The following is a 16,640-nucleotide window of genomic DNA, read 5'->3' as shown; positions in this document are numbered from 1 at the left end:
ATCAGCGCTGGGTAGGAGAGCACCTGCCATCAACCCAAGATCCCTCGAGGGCCCCTGAAGCCGCATCCACTTGGCCGGCTCTTCAGTCAGGAGTGCTGCTCGGTCCCGTCCCTCCCGTGTGCAGGGAGGACCAGGGATGCAGGAAGCCATGTGCCGGGGCAGCGGCCACAGCCCATAGGTTCTTGAAATAACTACAGAAAAGACCCCTGGGGAGGGGCGGGGGGCAGCTCCCGGGCAACGTAAAGCCAAGGCCTAGTCGGCTGTGGTCTCTCTCGGAACTATTTGGTGCGTGACTCGAGCCTCTCTGTCCGTCAGATAGAGTATATATTTATATATACATACAAAAGATTATTTAACAGTTAAATATACGCCAACGTGATGTCCCACGGGACAAGCTGTCTCCCCTCCACGAGCCTGATGCCCGAGCCCACACCTGGGCGCTCCGGCTCCGAGTCGCACGGTATAAATACGATTCCAACGCGTTTCCCTGTTGCAGTCATGACACATCCCGATGGGTGACGAGTGACAGGCAGAACCATCGGGCGGGCCGGGGGCCTCACTGGGCTGGGACCTCGTACTTGAAGATGACGCTGAAGAGCCGGCCGCCCAGCCGCTCGGCCAGCCAGGAGTTCTTGATGACGGCCAGCTTGAGGCTTTCGCAGTGCAGTGCCGCGTTGTAGTTGGTGTGCACAGCACGGCCCATGCCCTCGATGACCACCAGGTCCGTGCTGCGCTCCCGCACCAGCACGGCCAGCCCCTTGTCCAGGCGGCTTCGGGGAGGAAGGGGACAGTGAGGCCGGCTCGGGCTACAGTGGGGTGGACGCCATGCCCTGCCCCCGACCAAGGGCCCTCGTTAACTACGTGGGCTCCACGGCAGCTGCCCCTCCAGCCTCGGGGACGCTTGGGAGCTGTGCCTCCGTCACAAGAAGGCAACCGTTCTGAAAACTGGGCCTTGGTGATGCTGCTCTGTTTTGAGCCGTGAAGGACCTGACTGCTTTGCATGGGCTCCCGACACCCTGCCCTGTTGGTTACCAGGGCGCCTGGGAGAGCGGTCAGGCCGACACCACCAGGGTTCAGGGCTCACCACCAGGCGGACCAAAAGGCCGACAGTGCCTTCTCCACACGCTGGTGCCAGGTGGCTGGACTCTTTATGGTCAGAACCCCCAGGGCACAAAGCACGAAAGTGATGGCCTACGGAGGATCATTGGGGGACAGACCCCTTCCAGCTACAGGTGGGGGAGCCCCACTTGCCCTCCCACCTCACATGAGCCCAACCCAGCTCTCAGTGCTGTGACAGGGTCCCCAAGGAAAGGGCCACACTGACCATGCCACGGGGCTGCAGTGGGCACCGGCCAGGGGCCTGGGGACCCGGTGGGTGGGGATGCTGAGGTACCTGAGGTCCAGGCATGGGGAGCTGGAGCCCGTCTGCACCAGCAGCAACCTCTCCTCTCTGAGTGCAGAGCTGCGAGCACAAGGGGGCGGTGCCCGTGAGCTGGCCTCGCAAACTCCCAGCACCCCGTCTCCGTGCCAGGGACCCTAGTCCCCCCACCAAGCTTACTGGACAATGGAGTCCATGGCTGCAATGCGCTCGGCCACGATGAGCGACTCACTGTAGGTCACGTCATTCAGGGCAGGTCCCGAGTTGCACGCCAGGATGACCTGCAGCAGACACCCAGGCTTTTGAGGGACCTTGGCCTCCGCCGGGCACCGAGCCAGACTGTGCTCGCCCGCCCGCCCAGGGCAGTCGCTGAGAAGCAGGCCCCTGGCCACCTCTCATTGCTCGGTGGCCTGTGTGGGGGAGTGGCCCTCAGGTCAGGGTGAAGACGGCCCAGAACAGTGGGTGAGGTTGACCTGAGTCCTGTGACACACTGGCCCCGGTCAGCCCCTCCCCACCAAGCCGCCACCTCACCCACACCTACCTGCCGCCCCGAGGAGCAGCGCCAACCCCACGACCGTGGAGGAGCCGGGCAAGGGTCCCACGTGGCCCTCACACTCACCTCCGTCCCTCTAGACAGAAGCTCCCTGACAAAGGGGAAGACTCCCAAAATGACGTCTACTCCACTGTTATCTGCGAAAATTAAGGCACATTTGTGAGGGGGCCCCTGCAAGACAAAACCAGGACGTTCAGTTGGGAACAGGCGCATCCAAGCGTTTCAGACCCCTCCGTACTCCACTCCCCGCGGCCACGGCCGAGGGCTGCTGGGTCCCACGGGCGCGGGGGCAGGGCCAGCACGTGCTTCTTCAGAACTGCTGCCCAAACGACCTTTGAACTGAGGTCAGCTGACCAATGATCCCCACAGGAGTCAGGCTTAGAACAGGGAATGTTCAACATCAACTTGCAGCTGGGGCGGGGGCACTCTAGGGGGCACACAGCCCAGGCCTGGCTGGCGCTCAGGTTTCCGCCCTGCCACCCCCACCCTGTGACCCCGGCTCACCCCACTGCCCGGGGACACAGATGGGCAGCTGCATGTACCTTCAGCCTCTGAAGCCACTTGTTGTAGCAGTCCACCAGCCAGGGCCGCTCTGGGGACACAGGGGTGCAGTCAGCCACGTCCTGTCGCAGGCAGTGGCCCTCACCCGCTCGCTCAAGTCTCCAGGGAGTCGGTCCCCTCCTGCCCCCAGTGCAACAGAACCTGCTGCCCCCTCACCACCACCTCCCCTGCCTGGGCCAAGTCCCACAGGAGGCCGTCCCAGGCATCCTCACCTTCCAGCTTCCTCTTCGCCTCTTCAAACCCAAACTGGGGGTCAGATTCAAGGACCCTGCATGGGGAAGGAGACAAAGGTCACGAAAACCCCGACCTCAGCCCACAGGGCTTACTGGGCACCCCAAACGCTGTCATCACCATCGCCCAGGCCTGAGCAGTGCTGCCCTCGTGAGTCACCTTTGTTCTGAATGTTAAGTATCCTTCAACCCCTACTCCGTGCGGTAACCGTGAACTTGGGTTTTTACCACCGAGAACGTCAGCCCTCAAAGCCACCCCCCAGCCCTCCAGGAGCTGCTCTCAGAACAGGCCAAAGGATGGGTCCTGGCGCCTGCCTGGTGTCACAGCCAGCAGAGCCACCGCGTTCGCCCCGAGGGTACCGCGGAGCACCGGGCCGACTCCCCACTGCTGAGGCTGGGGGCTGGGCTGCTCCACATCCGGGGCCCAGGCTGCCTGCTGACACCGAGCCACGTGCAGCCATGCGGACGAGCTGGACCAAAGCGGGGTGGGGGAGTGGGGGTGGGGCCAGGGCCAGAGCCCGAGGAGACAGCGGACACCTACTCAGAGACGGCTTTTGCCCCCCAGTCGAAGACGTTGCCCGCCAGCAGTCCTTGGACCAGGGCCAGCTGCCTCTCCTCCCAGCCCAGCGTGTCCAGAGCACAGACCACCTTCTGGAAGCACTTCAGGGCCGCGCCGTTTTCCTTCTGCTTCACCTGTGAGGGACGTGACACCCAGCGTGAGTGCCAAAGGGGCCTTGCCTCCCCCACTCTCTGCAGAGCAAAGGTGCCCTGGAGACGCAGCAGTGTCACCAACTGTGAGCCCCTCTAAGGGGACGTCACCACGAGCTTAAACAAACCAAGATTTGATCAGCTTAAAAATATCGCTCATATTCAAACGGTGCCAGCAAGAGCACGGGGTGTGGTGCCAACGCCCACACGTCTGAAGTGTGCCGGGAAGGACAAGGTTCAGGACCGAGGGCTGGCAGAGAAAGACCAGGACCTCCAGGGGGACCCGCTGCCATGGCCCTGAAAGCCCCCGTCCCCAGATGCTCCTGAGAGGAGGGGAGGTGGGGATCGTGTGCTGCGGTGGCCCTGGACCCTGCCCACCACTCCCAGCACCACGCCTCCTGCTCAGGAGGGCCACCTGCCAGGCTCTGGCCGGCCCGTCACTCCCTCGAGGGCAGGACTGACGTCTATGAACAAATGCCAACACTGAGGCTCCTGGCCGACGCAGGAGGCCAGCAGGAGGGGAGGTGGCCTCTTGCAGCAGCAGCAGCCCCGAGGCTGGGCTGACAAGAGACACGCTCCTTCAGGAGGCAGGCACCCTCTCGGCCAAAATGGAGATGGTCTGTCCCACATGCTCCATGACCTAGTCCTGTCACCCAGCTCAATGCCCTCTCCTGCCACCTGGCCACTGATTAGAGCCCCCAGGACACTGCTCTGGGGTCAGCACGGGCCTCCACTCCACAGCATTTCAGCAGGCACTGCCCGCTGGGGCCCTCCCAGTGCTGTCAGGAGACGGACTGTGAGCAGGGTGGCTCTAGGACGCAGTCTGTCGCCCGTGCTGGGGGTTGGGCTGCTACCTAACTGGCTCACCAGACACGACAGGATGCCTCCGGTTCCCGCCCATGTCCCCTTGCACGCACGCACCCCCACCCCAGAAGGTGGCACTCACTTTGGAGTAGGGGTCCGGGAAGTTGAACTCGTTCAAACAGTGCTCCCGTGTGTCCAAAAGGCTGCGCACAGTCAGGGTCCCGTAAGCGCTAGAGACAGAGCCGGGTGGAAGGCTGCTGAGCGGGCCGGCGCCCCTGCCCCGGGGATGTTCTCACAGCACCCAGGTGCCCACAGGAGGAGGATGCATAGCTGCGGAGCTGTGACATGGGGGTTCCGGGCCCAAAGAGGGGCGCAGGGGGCTTCATGGGAACTTCAGGAGCGGCTCCTGGGACCCGGGCCCCCAGGTGTGGACGTATGCTCCCCGCGGGGGCCACCCCCAGACACGGCTAGCCGGCCAGTTGCATGCAGTGACTTCCTCCTCAGGGAAGGGGGACACTCACAAGGGCTGCTGCCGCAGAGTCTGCAGCTTGTTCCAGTACTTCTGGCGGAACTTCTGCGCCCTCTCGTCTGCATCCACAGAGCCCGGCTGGCTCGCCACAGCACGTTTCACCACCTGCCAAGGGCAGGGCACTCAGCGAAGTCCCGGCCCTCCCCACATACACGGGTAGGAGGCTTTGGCACAAGCTACTGGTGACAGGCTCGTTGCCTGGCAGGTCAGTCTACTGGGGGCCCTCCCCTGGGAGGTGGGAACAGGGGTCACCACTACCCCTGTTCAAGGCAAACACCTGTGTCATCCGCTATGCGTCCCCGAGTCCTACTTGCCAGCAGCTCCCGCCCTTAGAAGAAACAGGTGGCTGTGGGCCGCCCTCAGAGCCTGTGAGGGGTCTAGGCTGGGTGGGAGCTTCCCCTGAAAAGACTCCAGGGGTCTCTCAAGGGGCTTTATGGAGGGTCACCTGTCCCCAGGGGGCTCTGACGGTCTGAGCCAGGACCCAGCCTGGAGTCCAGCTGCAGCCACTCAACCCCTCCACAGATCACTCCCTTTCTGAAGAAATGCAGCAAGTGCTGAAGTCACTTGGCACATTTGTAAGAAACGTGCCTCACTGAGACTAGCTGCCAACAACCCACTCGGAGCCACGTTTCGCCTGAGAAACAACAGTCACCCCGCTCAGCGTCACACACAGATGGAGAACACCCCACCCACCCTCAGCACACCTCACTGCCTGGGGACCCTCCACACAACGCTCCTCACCCCGTCTAGAGCCTCCTCGAAGCAGCTGAGCCAGTACTTGCGGGCTAGAGCATCGTCCGTGAGGTCGACCGTGTCAGGCACGTAGGAGGACGGGTCCAGGAGGAGGGGCAGGTTGACCAGCGGTCTCTCCAGCCGGTCCATTTCCAGCAGGTCAAACTGGGAGGATGACAAGCGGGTGGATGTGTCAGGGGCACTTTCCTCAAAGGCCAAGGCAACCTTCCGTGTTTTAGAACCAGCTTCTCTGTGAGAACAAGGCTCAACCAGAGGCCACTTCAGCAGTGAGCAGATGTCCCGCCCGCGTCTGGGCCCCACCCTTGCCCGTCCCCTCTAGCCTGCGGCCCCCTGCCCTGTCCCTCTGTCCGCTGAATCCCGTCTGCTCACAACCAAGGTCACTTAACGCCTGGTCCTCGGAGCACCTTGGTCGCCCCACTGTACACCTTTCACTGTGTTCCTGCGCCAGTGTGACAACTGTGGCCCTTTTTCTCCACACTCATGACCCCCGACACACCAGCCGCTTTTCTGGGCCTCGTTTTTCCTGCTCAGGGGTCCCTCCACAAGCACTGTCCTCACTCACTGCCCAGTGGGTCATTGTCCTGTGACTCTAGCCCAGTGTCTGTCCCACAGCAAGGCCGCAGTGACCTCGCGGGGCAGGCAGTACCAGGCCCATACACACTGGCTCCTTTCTCTCCACAGTATGTCTGCTGACCACACACTCAGTGTCCAAAACCGGCCCCCAGCTACGCTCAGCAAGGGCTGGGCCGCTGTGCCCGACATGCCACCTGTGGCTGCCAGCACCAAGCAAGCCGGGCCCCGTGTGTTTTTTGAACGCACGGTCACCAACCCAGCTGGCTGAGTTTTACACTATAAAGAGTGGAGATGGGTCAGGCAGCTGCTCTGGGGCGAGAACAAGTGAGTGACCCCCGCTTACCCGCAGGGCCTCGTCCCTGCCCTATAGGTGACAACCCACACGTCACCACACACTTGGAACTTGACCCTTCTCCGCCAGGAGCGCTTCTGATTGGCAAGCTAGTGGGGATGGAGAAACAGGTGTGCTCTGAGCGGGGACGGCCTGGACAGAACCCATTACACAAGAGACACACTGGGACACATTGGCTTTCTGAGAGCACCCATGGGACTGAAGTGTGGCCAGGAAACAGCTGCAATGTTCACGCGCGGATGAAAGAAGGTGGCGGTAGTTACCTGCGTACCCACCCATCTGCCAGTGTCTCCTGCCTCGCCGGTCTCCCAGGGGTCCCCTGCTATCCTGACAAACTGAGGTTCAAAGCCCAGCTTTGCCGTTTCAGCTACGTAAACCCAAAGAAACGACCTGGTCCTCTGGCACCTCAGCCCAGTGTCCACACAGACCACACAGAGGGCCATGCAAGAACCCAGCACAGCGGGCTCGTCACCAATGCTGCCCACCCGTCCCACGCTGTCCTGTGGGAGAACCGCCTGTGTCACACGTTAGCACCAAGGGAAGGATTTCTTGCCCACGTATCCATTTAATTTCACAATCTGTGCAGCAGGAATCTGTGTCGCCATCCGACGAACCCAATGGGGGCTGAGAAACGAGCAGCAGTCACTGCTGACCAGGCCTGGGGCTGGGTCCTTGCCGCCCACTGCGTGCTGGTGCCCGCCCCAGGGGTGTGGAGGAGGTGACACACAGCGCAGGTGACACACACACACGACTCTCTCCTGGAAGCCGTACCTCAGTCAGGCACGTTCTTACAGAGTGACACTAACTTATGAGAGAACCCACGTCTACAACCGTCACAAAGGCAGCAGGCTGGTCCTCAAGCTGGCACTCTGACTGGTGCCCAGACCCGTCGCCTGAACTCGCCCAGACTGTTCTCCAACATCGCATGTCAGTTCATCCAGTGACAACTCTTGTCACTGGGTGACAACTGTGCACCAGTTACAAGAGTAACCTGCCATTTGGGGGATGTTGTCAGTAAGCCTGCGACAGCCCACAAAACCATCTCTGCTAGGATGGGGCCATGGCGGCAGCACCCTCTGTGTGCCTGACACCGGTCCCTGCTCAGCAGGCGGGGGAGCCCCTATCCCGTCACAATGGGCCTCATCCCAAGTGGGAAATGCGGGATGGGTTGGACCCTTCCAAGGAGGGCAGCCTCTGTGCACTGGGTACCGCCCTGCAACCATCAGGCAGATGTGATCTAAGGGAAGGGGCCTGGTGGCTCCTGTGACTCAGGTTCTAACCCCGATTCTGCTGTGAAGGGTGCCCCAGCCCCGGGGAAAAGCCTGTCCTCCCTGCAAATCCAGGGGCTAGACTGACGGTGTCTAAGACGCCTGGTAAATGTTGGGAAAACACGAGAATGTGAAGTAAGAGAAGAAGGCGGCAAGCCGCGAATGTCTGTCTTCTGCCAAAGTCTGTGGTTAAAGGCCACTGTACCAGAAAGTGCCACAGCAAGAGACCCCAGGGGTCGGCACCTCACGCGGGCCCCGTACTCACCGTGCCGCTCCGCGTCCGCTGCGTCGGGCAGAGGTCAGGTGACGAACTCATCAGGCCAGAGCTGCCTGCATAGTTTTCTCCCCAACTGTACTGGTTCGGGTCTGGAGAGCGAGAAAGAGGCATCAACCTGGGGGAGACACAGCAAACCCGGGGACGGCCCAACCACGTCTGGAGAAGCACCAGCTGCCTCAGTGAGCCAGTGAGCCAGGGTCTCGTGCTGTGTTATTATTTCTTACTGGTGCTGAAACCTCTGAAGTGACCACTTAGACATTTGAAAGCTTCTTAAGAAACGCTTCTCTCGTTTGTCTCAAATACGAAAGTGGACTGAAGGGCACAGTGAGGGAAACAGCCTGCTTCGATCGGCATGGGCCCAAGAATCACACCTGCCATTCCTCCCAGCTTCCTTTAGAAAGGACAGACCAGAAGTGCTCGGCAGACAGTAAGGAGGTGGGAGCAGGAGGTGAGGTCACACGTCCGGGGCCCCTGCACGGAGCCCTTGTCACTCACAAGGACCCCTTTGGGTTGACTGTCGCATGCAAAGCCGTGCTAGTCGGTTTCCACTGCCCACTGCCCCCTAGGAGAACCACAGCAAAGGGCTGGCCTGGCCCCACCACAGCCAGGGAGGGGCCCAACAGAGCCACTGCGTAAAAGGGCCACGCTGAGGTGGGGAGGGCTAGGTGGCTTACTTCAATGTTACGGACCCACTCCAGGCGCTCCCTGCAGCCTCACTCTTTCCACCTCCCGGGGCCACACGTGTGGCCACACCACATGACGCAGAGCATAGGCCACGCCCCACGGCCACACTACTCACTGTCTTGCTCGGCTCCCTTCAGAAACGCTCCGATGGCTCCCAGGTAGCCTTCGTGTCTCAAGAACAGTGCCTGGACTTCCCCCTGCGACGGCAAAACCCCAACTGAAGCAGCCCCGCCACATCCGCGGCTCAGTCTGCCCAGCTCTGAAGCACCTAACACAGGCGGCCCCCCCGCTACGTCCTGGAGGGTTCCTGACTTGTCCACAGTGACTGCTCCACCCGGCTGCGTTCAGACACAGAACTTAAAAGCCTGTCATCTGGAGAAGACTGAGGGTGAAAACCATCCACAAAATGAACACCCACTTATTTCACCCGTTTGCAGGCCCCCGGTGGGCCTGGCCCAGAGCGGACTGCAGCACAGCAGGCGTCTTCAAGCTTGTTTGAAGCTCGTGTGCAGTGGAGACGGTCCCTAGAACGCTCACCATCGATAACACGCCCAAACTCAGAGGCCGCCAAGGTGTCCCAGGGCAGAACGCCTGGAACTGGCCAGGCGGACGGGAAGGCTGGGCAGTGGGCACCCAGCTCACGGCCTTCGGGCCCCCTTGTCCCTTGGGTCAGCTAGTTTTGGAGACACTGAGGGTCTGCGCGGGAGCACCTGGCGAAGCAAAGCCCAGGGTGGAGGAGGGGCGGGGGCGGCGCTCCCGGCACCTTGGAGAAGAAGTTGATGCTGTAGGTGATGGTGCGCATGGTGACGGGGTGGCCGCGGATGAAGAAGCCGCCGAAGTAGACGCGGTCCAGGCGGTGCAGCCGCGCGTAGAGGCAGGCGAGCTGCCCGATGTCGTTGCTGATCATGTGCAGCAAGCTCTTGGCCATGTCCTCTTGCGAGAACTCTGGGGGCGACAGCGGGCGGGGTGCTACTGGCAAGGCCGCGTGCGGGCGGTGGCGGGCAGGCGGGCAGAGCGGGCTGCACAGAGGTACCTTGGTCAGTGGTGGCCGACTTCCCAAAGCTGCTGGCGATGAGGTTGCCGCTGAGCCCCAGCGTCTGGTGGGCTCCGCCGTAGATGTCCTGCACCAGCATGTCCACGTTGGCGTGCTGGCCCCGGGAAGCCAGCTGCAGCAGCTCGTCAAACTTCTGGGGACAGAGCAGCGGGGACTGGGTGGGGTCCCTACGGCCCCGGAAACCAAGCCCAAAGGGAAACAAGCTGTGCATAGGACGGGGAGACAGGCAGGACTCTAGGGACCCTCCAGGTGGGCCACGCTCCGGGAGACTGCACACCTGTCCTTCAGGGACCCAGGAAAAAGAGGCGGGACGAGGCCCAGGAAGGAGGCACTTTGATGACAGTCCCCACCAGGCACAGCCTCAGATCCCACAGGCACCAGCCCTTTCCTGAAGGGCCCAGGGGACAACCACACAGAACCGGGGGCGTCCTCCTGCAGCTGCCAGGGTACCTTGGTTTTGGTGAGCAGAGCGCCGAGCCCCCAGAAGGTGCCCCCTCCGATGGAGCTGCCGCCGATCCACTCGAACCTGTCCTCAGTCTCCACCTGGGAGCAGGACGATGTGGGGGGCAGGAGCATTAGAAGCAGACCCCCGGCCACCACCAGCAGGACCCCGGGATGTGGTGGCCCAGGGGCATCCCCAGACATGGGGGATGGTGCTCTGGAAGGCTGCGAGGGGGCGGGCGCGGCGGAAGCTGGAGGGGAGGGGCCCCGCCTTCCCACTGGGTTTGCTCGGACCCAGAGGACCCAGAGCGAACGAACGCTGAGCCAGGCCCGCGGCACATCTGTCCATGTCCCTGTGCCCAGGCGGCTCCGACATACAGCACGTGCTCAACAAACCAGGGCTGAGTCGTCACTCACTCACGGTGTGAAGCCGAGCCTCACCTTCACAATAGAGACCCCAGAACCGATGTTGACGAGAAGATATGGGAAAATGTTGGGGTGATTTGTCTGAAACCGGAATTCAGGGTCAGAGTCTTTCTGATACACGAAGGCCTCTTGCGGGATGTTCTTCAACACGAAGTTGCACCCCTTTATCAAGCAAGTCATCACATCCTCCTTGTCAACTCTGCAAAGGAAGGAGCCCGGCCACTGAGCTGCTGCAACACCAGGGGTGTCTCCTGGGGACACTACTCCCTGCCCAGCCGGGCTCAGCTTCAAATTCTAAGATGCACATGGCTCTCGACAGCAGCTCGCAAAGTCCCTTCTGCGCCGACACTGCCTGGAGATGGGCCAGCATCACCGAGCCAGCAGACTCCACCTCAAGACTGGTACTGCCGCTGCATGAGGGGCACTGCCTGAGTGCCGGTGGCGGCGCTACAGACCTTTGTCCAGTAGGACAGGGACCGTCGCCCTTGGGAGTGCGGTGGGCTCTTCCTCAGGGACCCATTTCCTTCCTGGCACCGTGCGCCTCTCCCCACGCACCCACCCACCGTTCTGGGGTTCGGCCACCTGAATCCTGCAGCAGCCCCACGGCCCCCCACCAGCCTCACCACAGTTGTGGGGTGTTAGGGCAGCAGCCTGGCCTATGAGCTGCCCCTACTTCAAGCCCGACCTCGAGAACCGAGGCTGCCGCCCCACTCACTTCAGCTGCAGCTTCTCTTCGATGAGGTCCTTGAACTTGTATGCCCCGCCCCCAGTGGCCTGGATGACCTTTGTCTCGGTGTTGACGAGGTGGTCTTTGATGAAGTCTAGGCAGGCTTCTATGTAGGTGTTCTCGAACTTGACAAAGTGCAGCCTGGCGGTCACCTCCTCCTGGACGGAGATCTCATAGGGGGACTCGTGGTCCTGCTCCGCGTCCTGGGGGTGGGGATGGGGGGTTCTGTGTATGTGCCATGCTGTACAAACCAGGCCGCTAAACACCCAGCCAGCAGTGCCAACGACTTCCGTCACCCCGGAAACAGGCAGAACTCTGGCTGCTCACTTGAGGTGGGAGGCAGCTCAGGGGGAGGACAGGGACCCTGCTGGGGAAAGCACACTTCCACGAAGTAGGTGGAGGTGCTTCTGTCCGGGGCTGGAGGGCAGGGCAGGGGGGCTGCGCCAGGAGGAGGGCAGGCCTTGACACCAGAAGCCGACAGGAAGCTACGCTGACGTGCGTGAGCAGCAGCGGGACGGCAAGCACGAAAGGAGACGGGTGCCAGGCCCAAGCCCACAGCCGGGCGGCGCCTCTGGTCTGCGTGGTCTAGAAGGCTCACCTTGCCCGAGTGGTCGAAAGACCTCACTTTGGCGACTTTGTGCTGAACCGTGGAGTAGTACGCCAGTTTGGTCAGTGAGCCACCTGCGGGCGAGACACAACCGGGCAAATTAAGAAGCGGGACGGAGGGGCCTGGAAGCCAGCCCCCGACGCGCTGTCCTCTGCCAGACTTGGGTCCCGTGCGCAAGGCGTCTGGTGCTACTGGGGCTTCAAGACCCCGCAGGCACCAAGCAGAGGCGTGATGAGCTTCCAGACCCAGACACTCTGCGTCCTTTGAGAAAGTCTGTTCCCCCTCAGGCCCACACCAGACTGGGCAGGAGATGGTCCATTTCCCTCTGTACCGAGGCCCGGAGGAGAAAGGGAGCTGTCTGTTTCTGGGCGACCTTGGCGCTCCTTAGTAGTTTTGGGAAATTCTGTTTCAAGCTCTGATCTTGAAAATCACCCAAAGAGAAAAGCGGACAAACCGGCTGCTTTCATTGAAGAGCACACGCTCGACTGTGAGTGGTTACAAGGGGTGATGGCAGTAAAAAGAGCATTTTTCCAGAGTGGAGAGGCAGCAGCCCTGCCCTCCACAGGCTCAGACTGGGAGGCAGCCCGAGGCCCTGAGTGACCAGGGGAGGCCACCGAGGGCAGCGAGTCCTTGTCCCCAAGGCCAGGCTTCGTTAACGCCTCTGAGGAGCCCTGAGGCCCGCGGGAAGGTGCCAGAGACCAGGTGTCAGGAAGCAGGAGAGGCTTGTATTTGCCTGAAAGACATTTCAGGACACATGAGAAGGAGCCCCAGAGCGGCTGTATTCAGGGCGAAGGTCTGTGAGCCCTCTGGTCAGACAGGGGCTGCACGTGAGGCGCCCGGTACCGTCGCGCTGTGACAGCCCATGGGTGGCAGACAGCAGGCCCGACCCGCTTAGCACCACAAAATGACTCTGAAACAAAACGCTTCTTACGGGGCCTGGCAGAAGTAGGCGGAAATCCTCAGTATGAGAAGAGGAAGGCTAAAACTGTTTTCCAGCGGCTGTTTTGTGACAAAATACTAAGGGGACACACGAGAAGCACTCAAGTTGGCAAACAGATGTGGAAACACCAAGGTTTGCGAGGGTCACCAGCATCACACTGCCCGTCCTCTCCGAGCCACAGTCCCCAGTGTGGATGGAACCTCACCCCTGGCGAGGACAGCGACCGGCCGGGGAAGGTGCAGCCCTGGCTCCCTGGAGGGCACCGCGCTCTGGCCCAGCCCATGCTCCACCCTGGGCCGACAGCCCTGACTGATAGCAGGGACCTGCCCTGGTCTTTCCTTCAGCACGTGGGCCAAGACCTTCCAGTTCACCCAGACCCAGCACTGTCTTCCCTGCCACCCTCTCTGACCTGTCCTTCCACGATGGGGACCGAGGGGGGCAGGACACCCAGCGCACGTCATTGCCCTACGGTCCCCACTTCCATCTCACCTGAGGGATCGATTCTCCTGCTGCCTGGCAGACACCTGAAGCCAAGTCAGCTTCAAGTGTGTGTTAACAGGCAAAACGTCCCTGGTGCTTTCAAAGTGGGGAACCCAACCCGCGGACCTGGGCGCCCCAGCGAGAGGAAAGGGCTGGCCAAGAGCACAGAGCAGCTGGGTTTTCCTGGGTCTTGGGGAGGCTTGGGCAAGGGAGGAGCAAACGGACAAGATTATTTGTGAGCCAAACTGTGGACAAGCACACGGGCTTTGGGGATCCCTGGGCTGACAGCCCTGCCTGAGCCGTGGCCTCCCACCAGCTGCACTAACAAACAAAAGATCTGTCCTTGATAACAATGAACGTGGCCTTTGAAGAGACAGGACCCAGCCCTGAGGGAAACTTACGAGAGGAAATAGAGAGGAAATAAATACTGACACTAAAAATATCCCTTTGCATGTCCTTCTGCCAAGGAACCCCACCTGGGCTTGGCTCCTGGAGACCGGGCGTTCCTTCCTTGGCGGCTACCAGCTGGCCCTGGGGGACCCACTGAACCCCCGAGGTACACCCTGTGCCAAGTTCATTTTCAGCTGCATTTCCGAAACGTTAAGGCTCCCGTGTTCCATCGGAGCAGTGGCCCCAAGTGTAGGCCAGCAGAGCAAATCTGAACCTCAGAGCTCACACCCACTGAGCCGCCGCCACATCCCGGCATGGGCAGGACTCAGAAAACAGTGCAATGGGACCCCCAGAGAGGCCTGGCTGCACACAACACCCAGGCTGGGCGCCCGTGCCCACCCTCTGCAGCTCACTACCCAGGCGGGCACCGAGTTCTGTCAGGTCCCCTGGGCTGCTTCCAGCTCACTTTCCACTTCCCTGTGCACTGGCCGCCCCACCCTCTCATCCGGTTTTGGCCTCGGTCATCTCACACTTGCCACCAGCCAGTACCCCCAAAGTGCAGCCCCACCCCTTGTAGGCCTCTCCACCCCCCACCAGGGCATCTTGCACCAGTCACCATGCTGGTCCCCCAGCCTCTCGGAAGCCTACCCTGGTTTGCAAGGTGAGAACTCAGGCTGCTGCCACGTTTCCACTCTCATCACTCTCCACTTCCCTGGAGGACTTCCTCCCCCAAGCCCGTGACTCAACTGACCCCCAGGAATAGGGGAGTGGCAAATGCATTAAATGCAAACGACTCCAAGACTGCCAGGTCTACCCGGGATGTCCCAACTTCTCTGAGAAGGTCCAGTCCAGCATTTACTGAGCAGCAACAGAGGGGTCAGGTGTGGTGCAGGTGTTGGGGCCAGAGAACAGACACTGCCCGGCTCATGGGTGCTTAACCGTCCACACTCGGCTGTGGACAGGCACAAGCAAACTCCGGCCACAGCCCAGATCCCACAGAGGGGAGAAGAGCAAAACTGCTGTGGCCTACTCACTGGGCCTCTGAGTGAGGCTGCCTCCAGGAAGCCCTCTGTCCTGATACCCAGGCAGAGAAGCAGAGTGGCGGAGAGCTGGCTGCTTACCAGCCGGGTCACCCCTCCACCCCTAGCGTCCTCATCTGTGAAAGCCTGCTGCTGGGAGGTGTCAGGGCGGCAGGAAGGGAAGAGGCTCGAGCACCGGCCTGGTGCAGGGAGCAGGGCACGGCCCGGTTGGGGTTGTGGGGAGGAGAGTGCGGGCCCTGGGGGCTCCCATGCAGGCCGCGGGAGACCCGGAGCCTTTCGACCAGAGGTCAGCAGAGGTTCCGAGGTCCCACGTCCAGGTCGTCGAAACTCCCGCCAAACGGCCATCGTCCGAGAGCAGGGCCTGCAGGGTTGGGCTCCGCGCTGGGGCTACCGCCCGTCCACCTCCCCGCCCCGGACACAGGACACCGGGTCCCGGATCTCCGGCCGGCCGGAGCAGCCCCCCACCTCGGCGGCGCGCAAGGCCCCGCCCGACTGCCAACCCTCCCCAAGCGGGACTACGAGGCCCGGCAGGCCCCTCTTCGCCCGCGCGACGCCTGCCGGGAGCTGTAGTCCGGCCGCCACGTCGAACGTGCGCACTGGCGGCCCGCGGACTACGGAGCCCGTCAGGCCGTGCGCGCTGGCGGCTCGCTGACTACGGGACCCGTCAGGCCGTGCGCGCCGCCGGCCCGCGCCCCGCCCTTCGTCCTTGCTACCACCCCCGGCCCGCCGGCCTCGCCGCCCGCGCCCACGCCCGCTGCGGGCCACCCCTCTCCCCAGGCACGCCCGCGGCTACCGATGTCTATGGCGAAGCGCTTGGCGTTCTCTAGGTTGCGGAAGATCTCGTCGGGGGGCAGCGTGATGCTCTTGTCGAGGCTGTCCCCGCTGCTCCCGCTGCCGCTCGCTCCACACTCCGCCATTTTGAATATGCCCGGCCAGCCTCATCAGCCATGGAGATATATGCGCATATATTTGACTGCTAAACGCCTCTCGCGCATAGATTATGCTAATGAGGCACCAGGGCCGGCTCCGCCCCGCCCCGTCCGCTGTCTGGGCCGCTGGATGGCTGACTCCGGCTGGCCCGGGTGAGGGTCTGAGCGGTCCAGCCGGATAGGGAGCCCAATACAAAACCTCTGCACTGTTGTCTAAACCTCTGTCGTCTAAACTATTGTCTTTGTTCTTCCACCAAGCTGGCCAGGTGCTGACCTCAAGTGCTCTGAGCCAGTGCAGAGTTGGCACCTGGGGCTTGCAGACCACCAGAGACCTGTCCCTTTCAGTGAGTGTGGCTGTAAGCCTGGCGCCTGCACGCGAAGGCACGTGTGACCCACTGCCTGGTTCTCCAGGGATGCAGGGCTGTTAGTGCCTAAAGTCGCATGTCAAATGGGGGAGTTGGGGACCCTGCCTGCCCTTGAGGTGCCCCCAGCCTAGGGTGGGAGATGCACCTGCAGCTGGGGAAAATGCGGGCTTTGATGGCCCAATCCACAGAGAGTGCAGGGGAGCCTGCCTGGAGGAGGCTGCCTTCTGGCAAGAGGAGGCGTCTACGGGAGTTTGCAGGGAGCACACTGAGAAAACTCCCAAAGCTGGAGGAGGGACACAGGTGGTGGTGGTGGGGATGGGGTCCCAGGGCCAGTCACTGGGAAGCCTCCACTGGCTTGGGGACCCTTAAGGGATGCATCCCCTTTAGAAACACGGGTGCTTGGGGAAAGAGCCCAGTGTTGGAAGCAGACATAGGGCTCCTCAGGCTTTGGCACCTATCTCCCAGGTGAACCTAGGCTGATAACTTTGCTTCTCTGGACCTCAGCCACCGTCTGCGCATGCCACCAGATGCCTGGCATGGGGCCGGTGGAGCAGTACAGCCAGCAGCCAGA

The 16,640-nt window shown here is 61.9% G+C and overlaps 1 protein-coding gene across 1 annotated transcript; it reads right to left on the bottom strand.

Annotated features, from left to right (window-relative positions):
- Positions 1–305: 305 nt before the first annotated feature.
- PANK4 (pantothenate kinase 4 (inactive)) lies at positions 306–15,707 on the bottom strand. Its single transcript, XM_019712134.2, has 19 exons — positions 15,569–15,707; positions 11,917–11,999; positions 11,307–11,521; positions 10,607–10,790; positions 10,175–10,267; positions 9,704–9,857; positions 9,434–9,615; positions 8,786–8,867; positions 7,975–8,075; positions 5,505–5,660; positions 4,756–4,868; positions 4,377–4,464; positions 3,264–3,415; positions 2,705–2,760; positions 2,474–2,523; positions 1,998–2,102; positions 1,559–1,659; positions 1,394–1,462; positions 306–770 (listed from the first exon to the last, which is right to left on the bottom strand). The coding sequence occupies exons 1-19, from the start codon at positions 15,690–15,692 to the stop codon at positions 557–559; spliced, it is 2,322 nt and encodes a 773-aa protein (XP_019567693.2). The 5' UTR covers positions 15,693–15,707; the 3' UTR covers positions 306–556.
- Between the last annotated feature and the right edge of the window lie 933 nt (positions 15,708–16,640).

This window comes from Rhinolophus sinicus, linkage group LG06 (genome assembly GCF_036562045.2).
Source record: "Rhinolophus sinicus isolate RSC01 linkage group LG06, ASM3656204v1, whole genome shotgun sequence".
In the NCBI taxonomy this organism is placed as follows: domain Eukaryota; kingdom Metazoa; phylum Chordata; class Mammalia; order Chiroptera; family Rhinolophidae; genus Rhinolophus; species Rhinolophus sinicus.
Note: the sequence above shows the minus strand (reverse complement) of the source record. Positions and strands in the feature narration are given on the sequence as shown.

Coding starts and splice junctions, on each gene's coding strand:
- PANK4 (XM_019712134.2), bottom strand. CDS start 15,692: ATGGCGGAGTGTGGAGCGAGCGGCAGCGGGAGCAGCGGGGACAGCCTC. Junction 9,858..10,174: donor CTCTGCTCACCAAAACCAAG/GTACCCTGGCAG, acceptor CTCTGTCCCCAG/AAGTTTGACGAGCTGCTGCA. Junction 4,465..4,755: donor ACTCTGCGGCAGCAGCCCTT/GTGAGTGTCCCC, acceptor CTCTGTCTCTAG/CGCTTACGGGACCCTGACTG.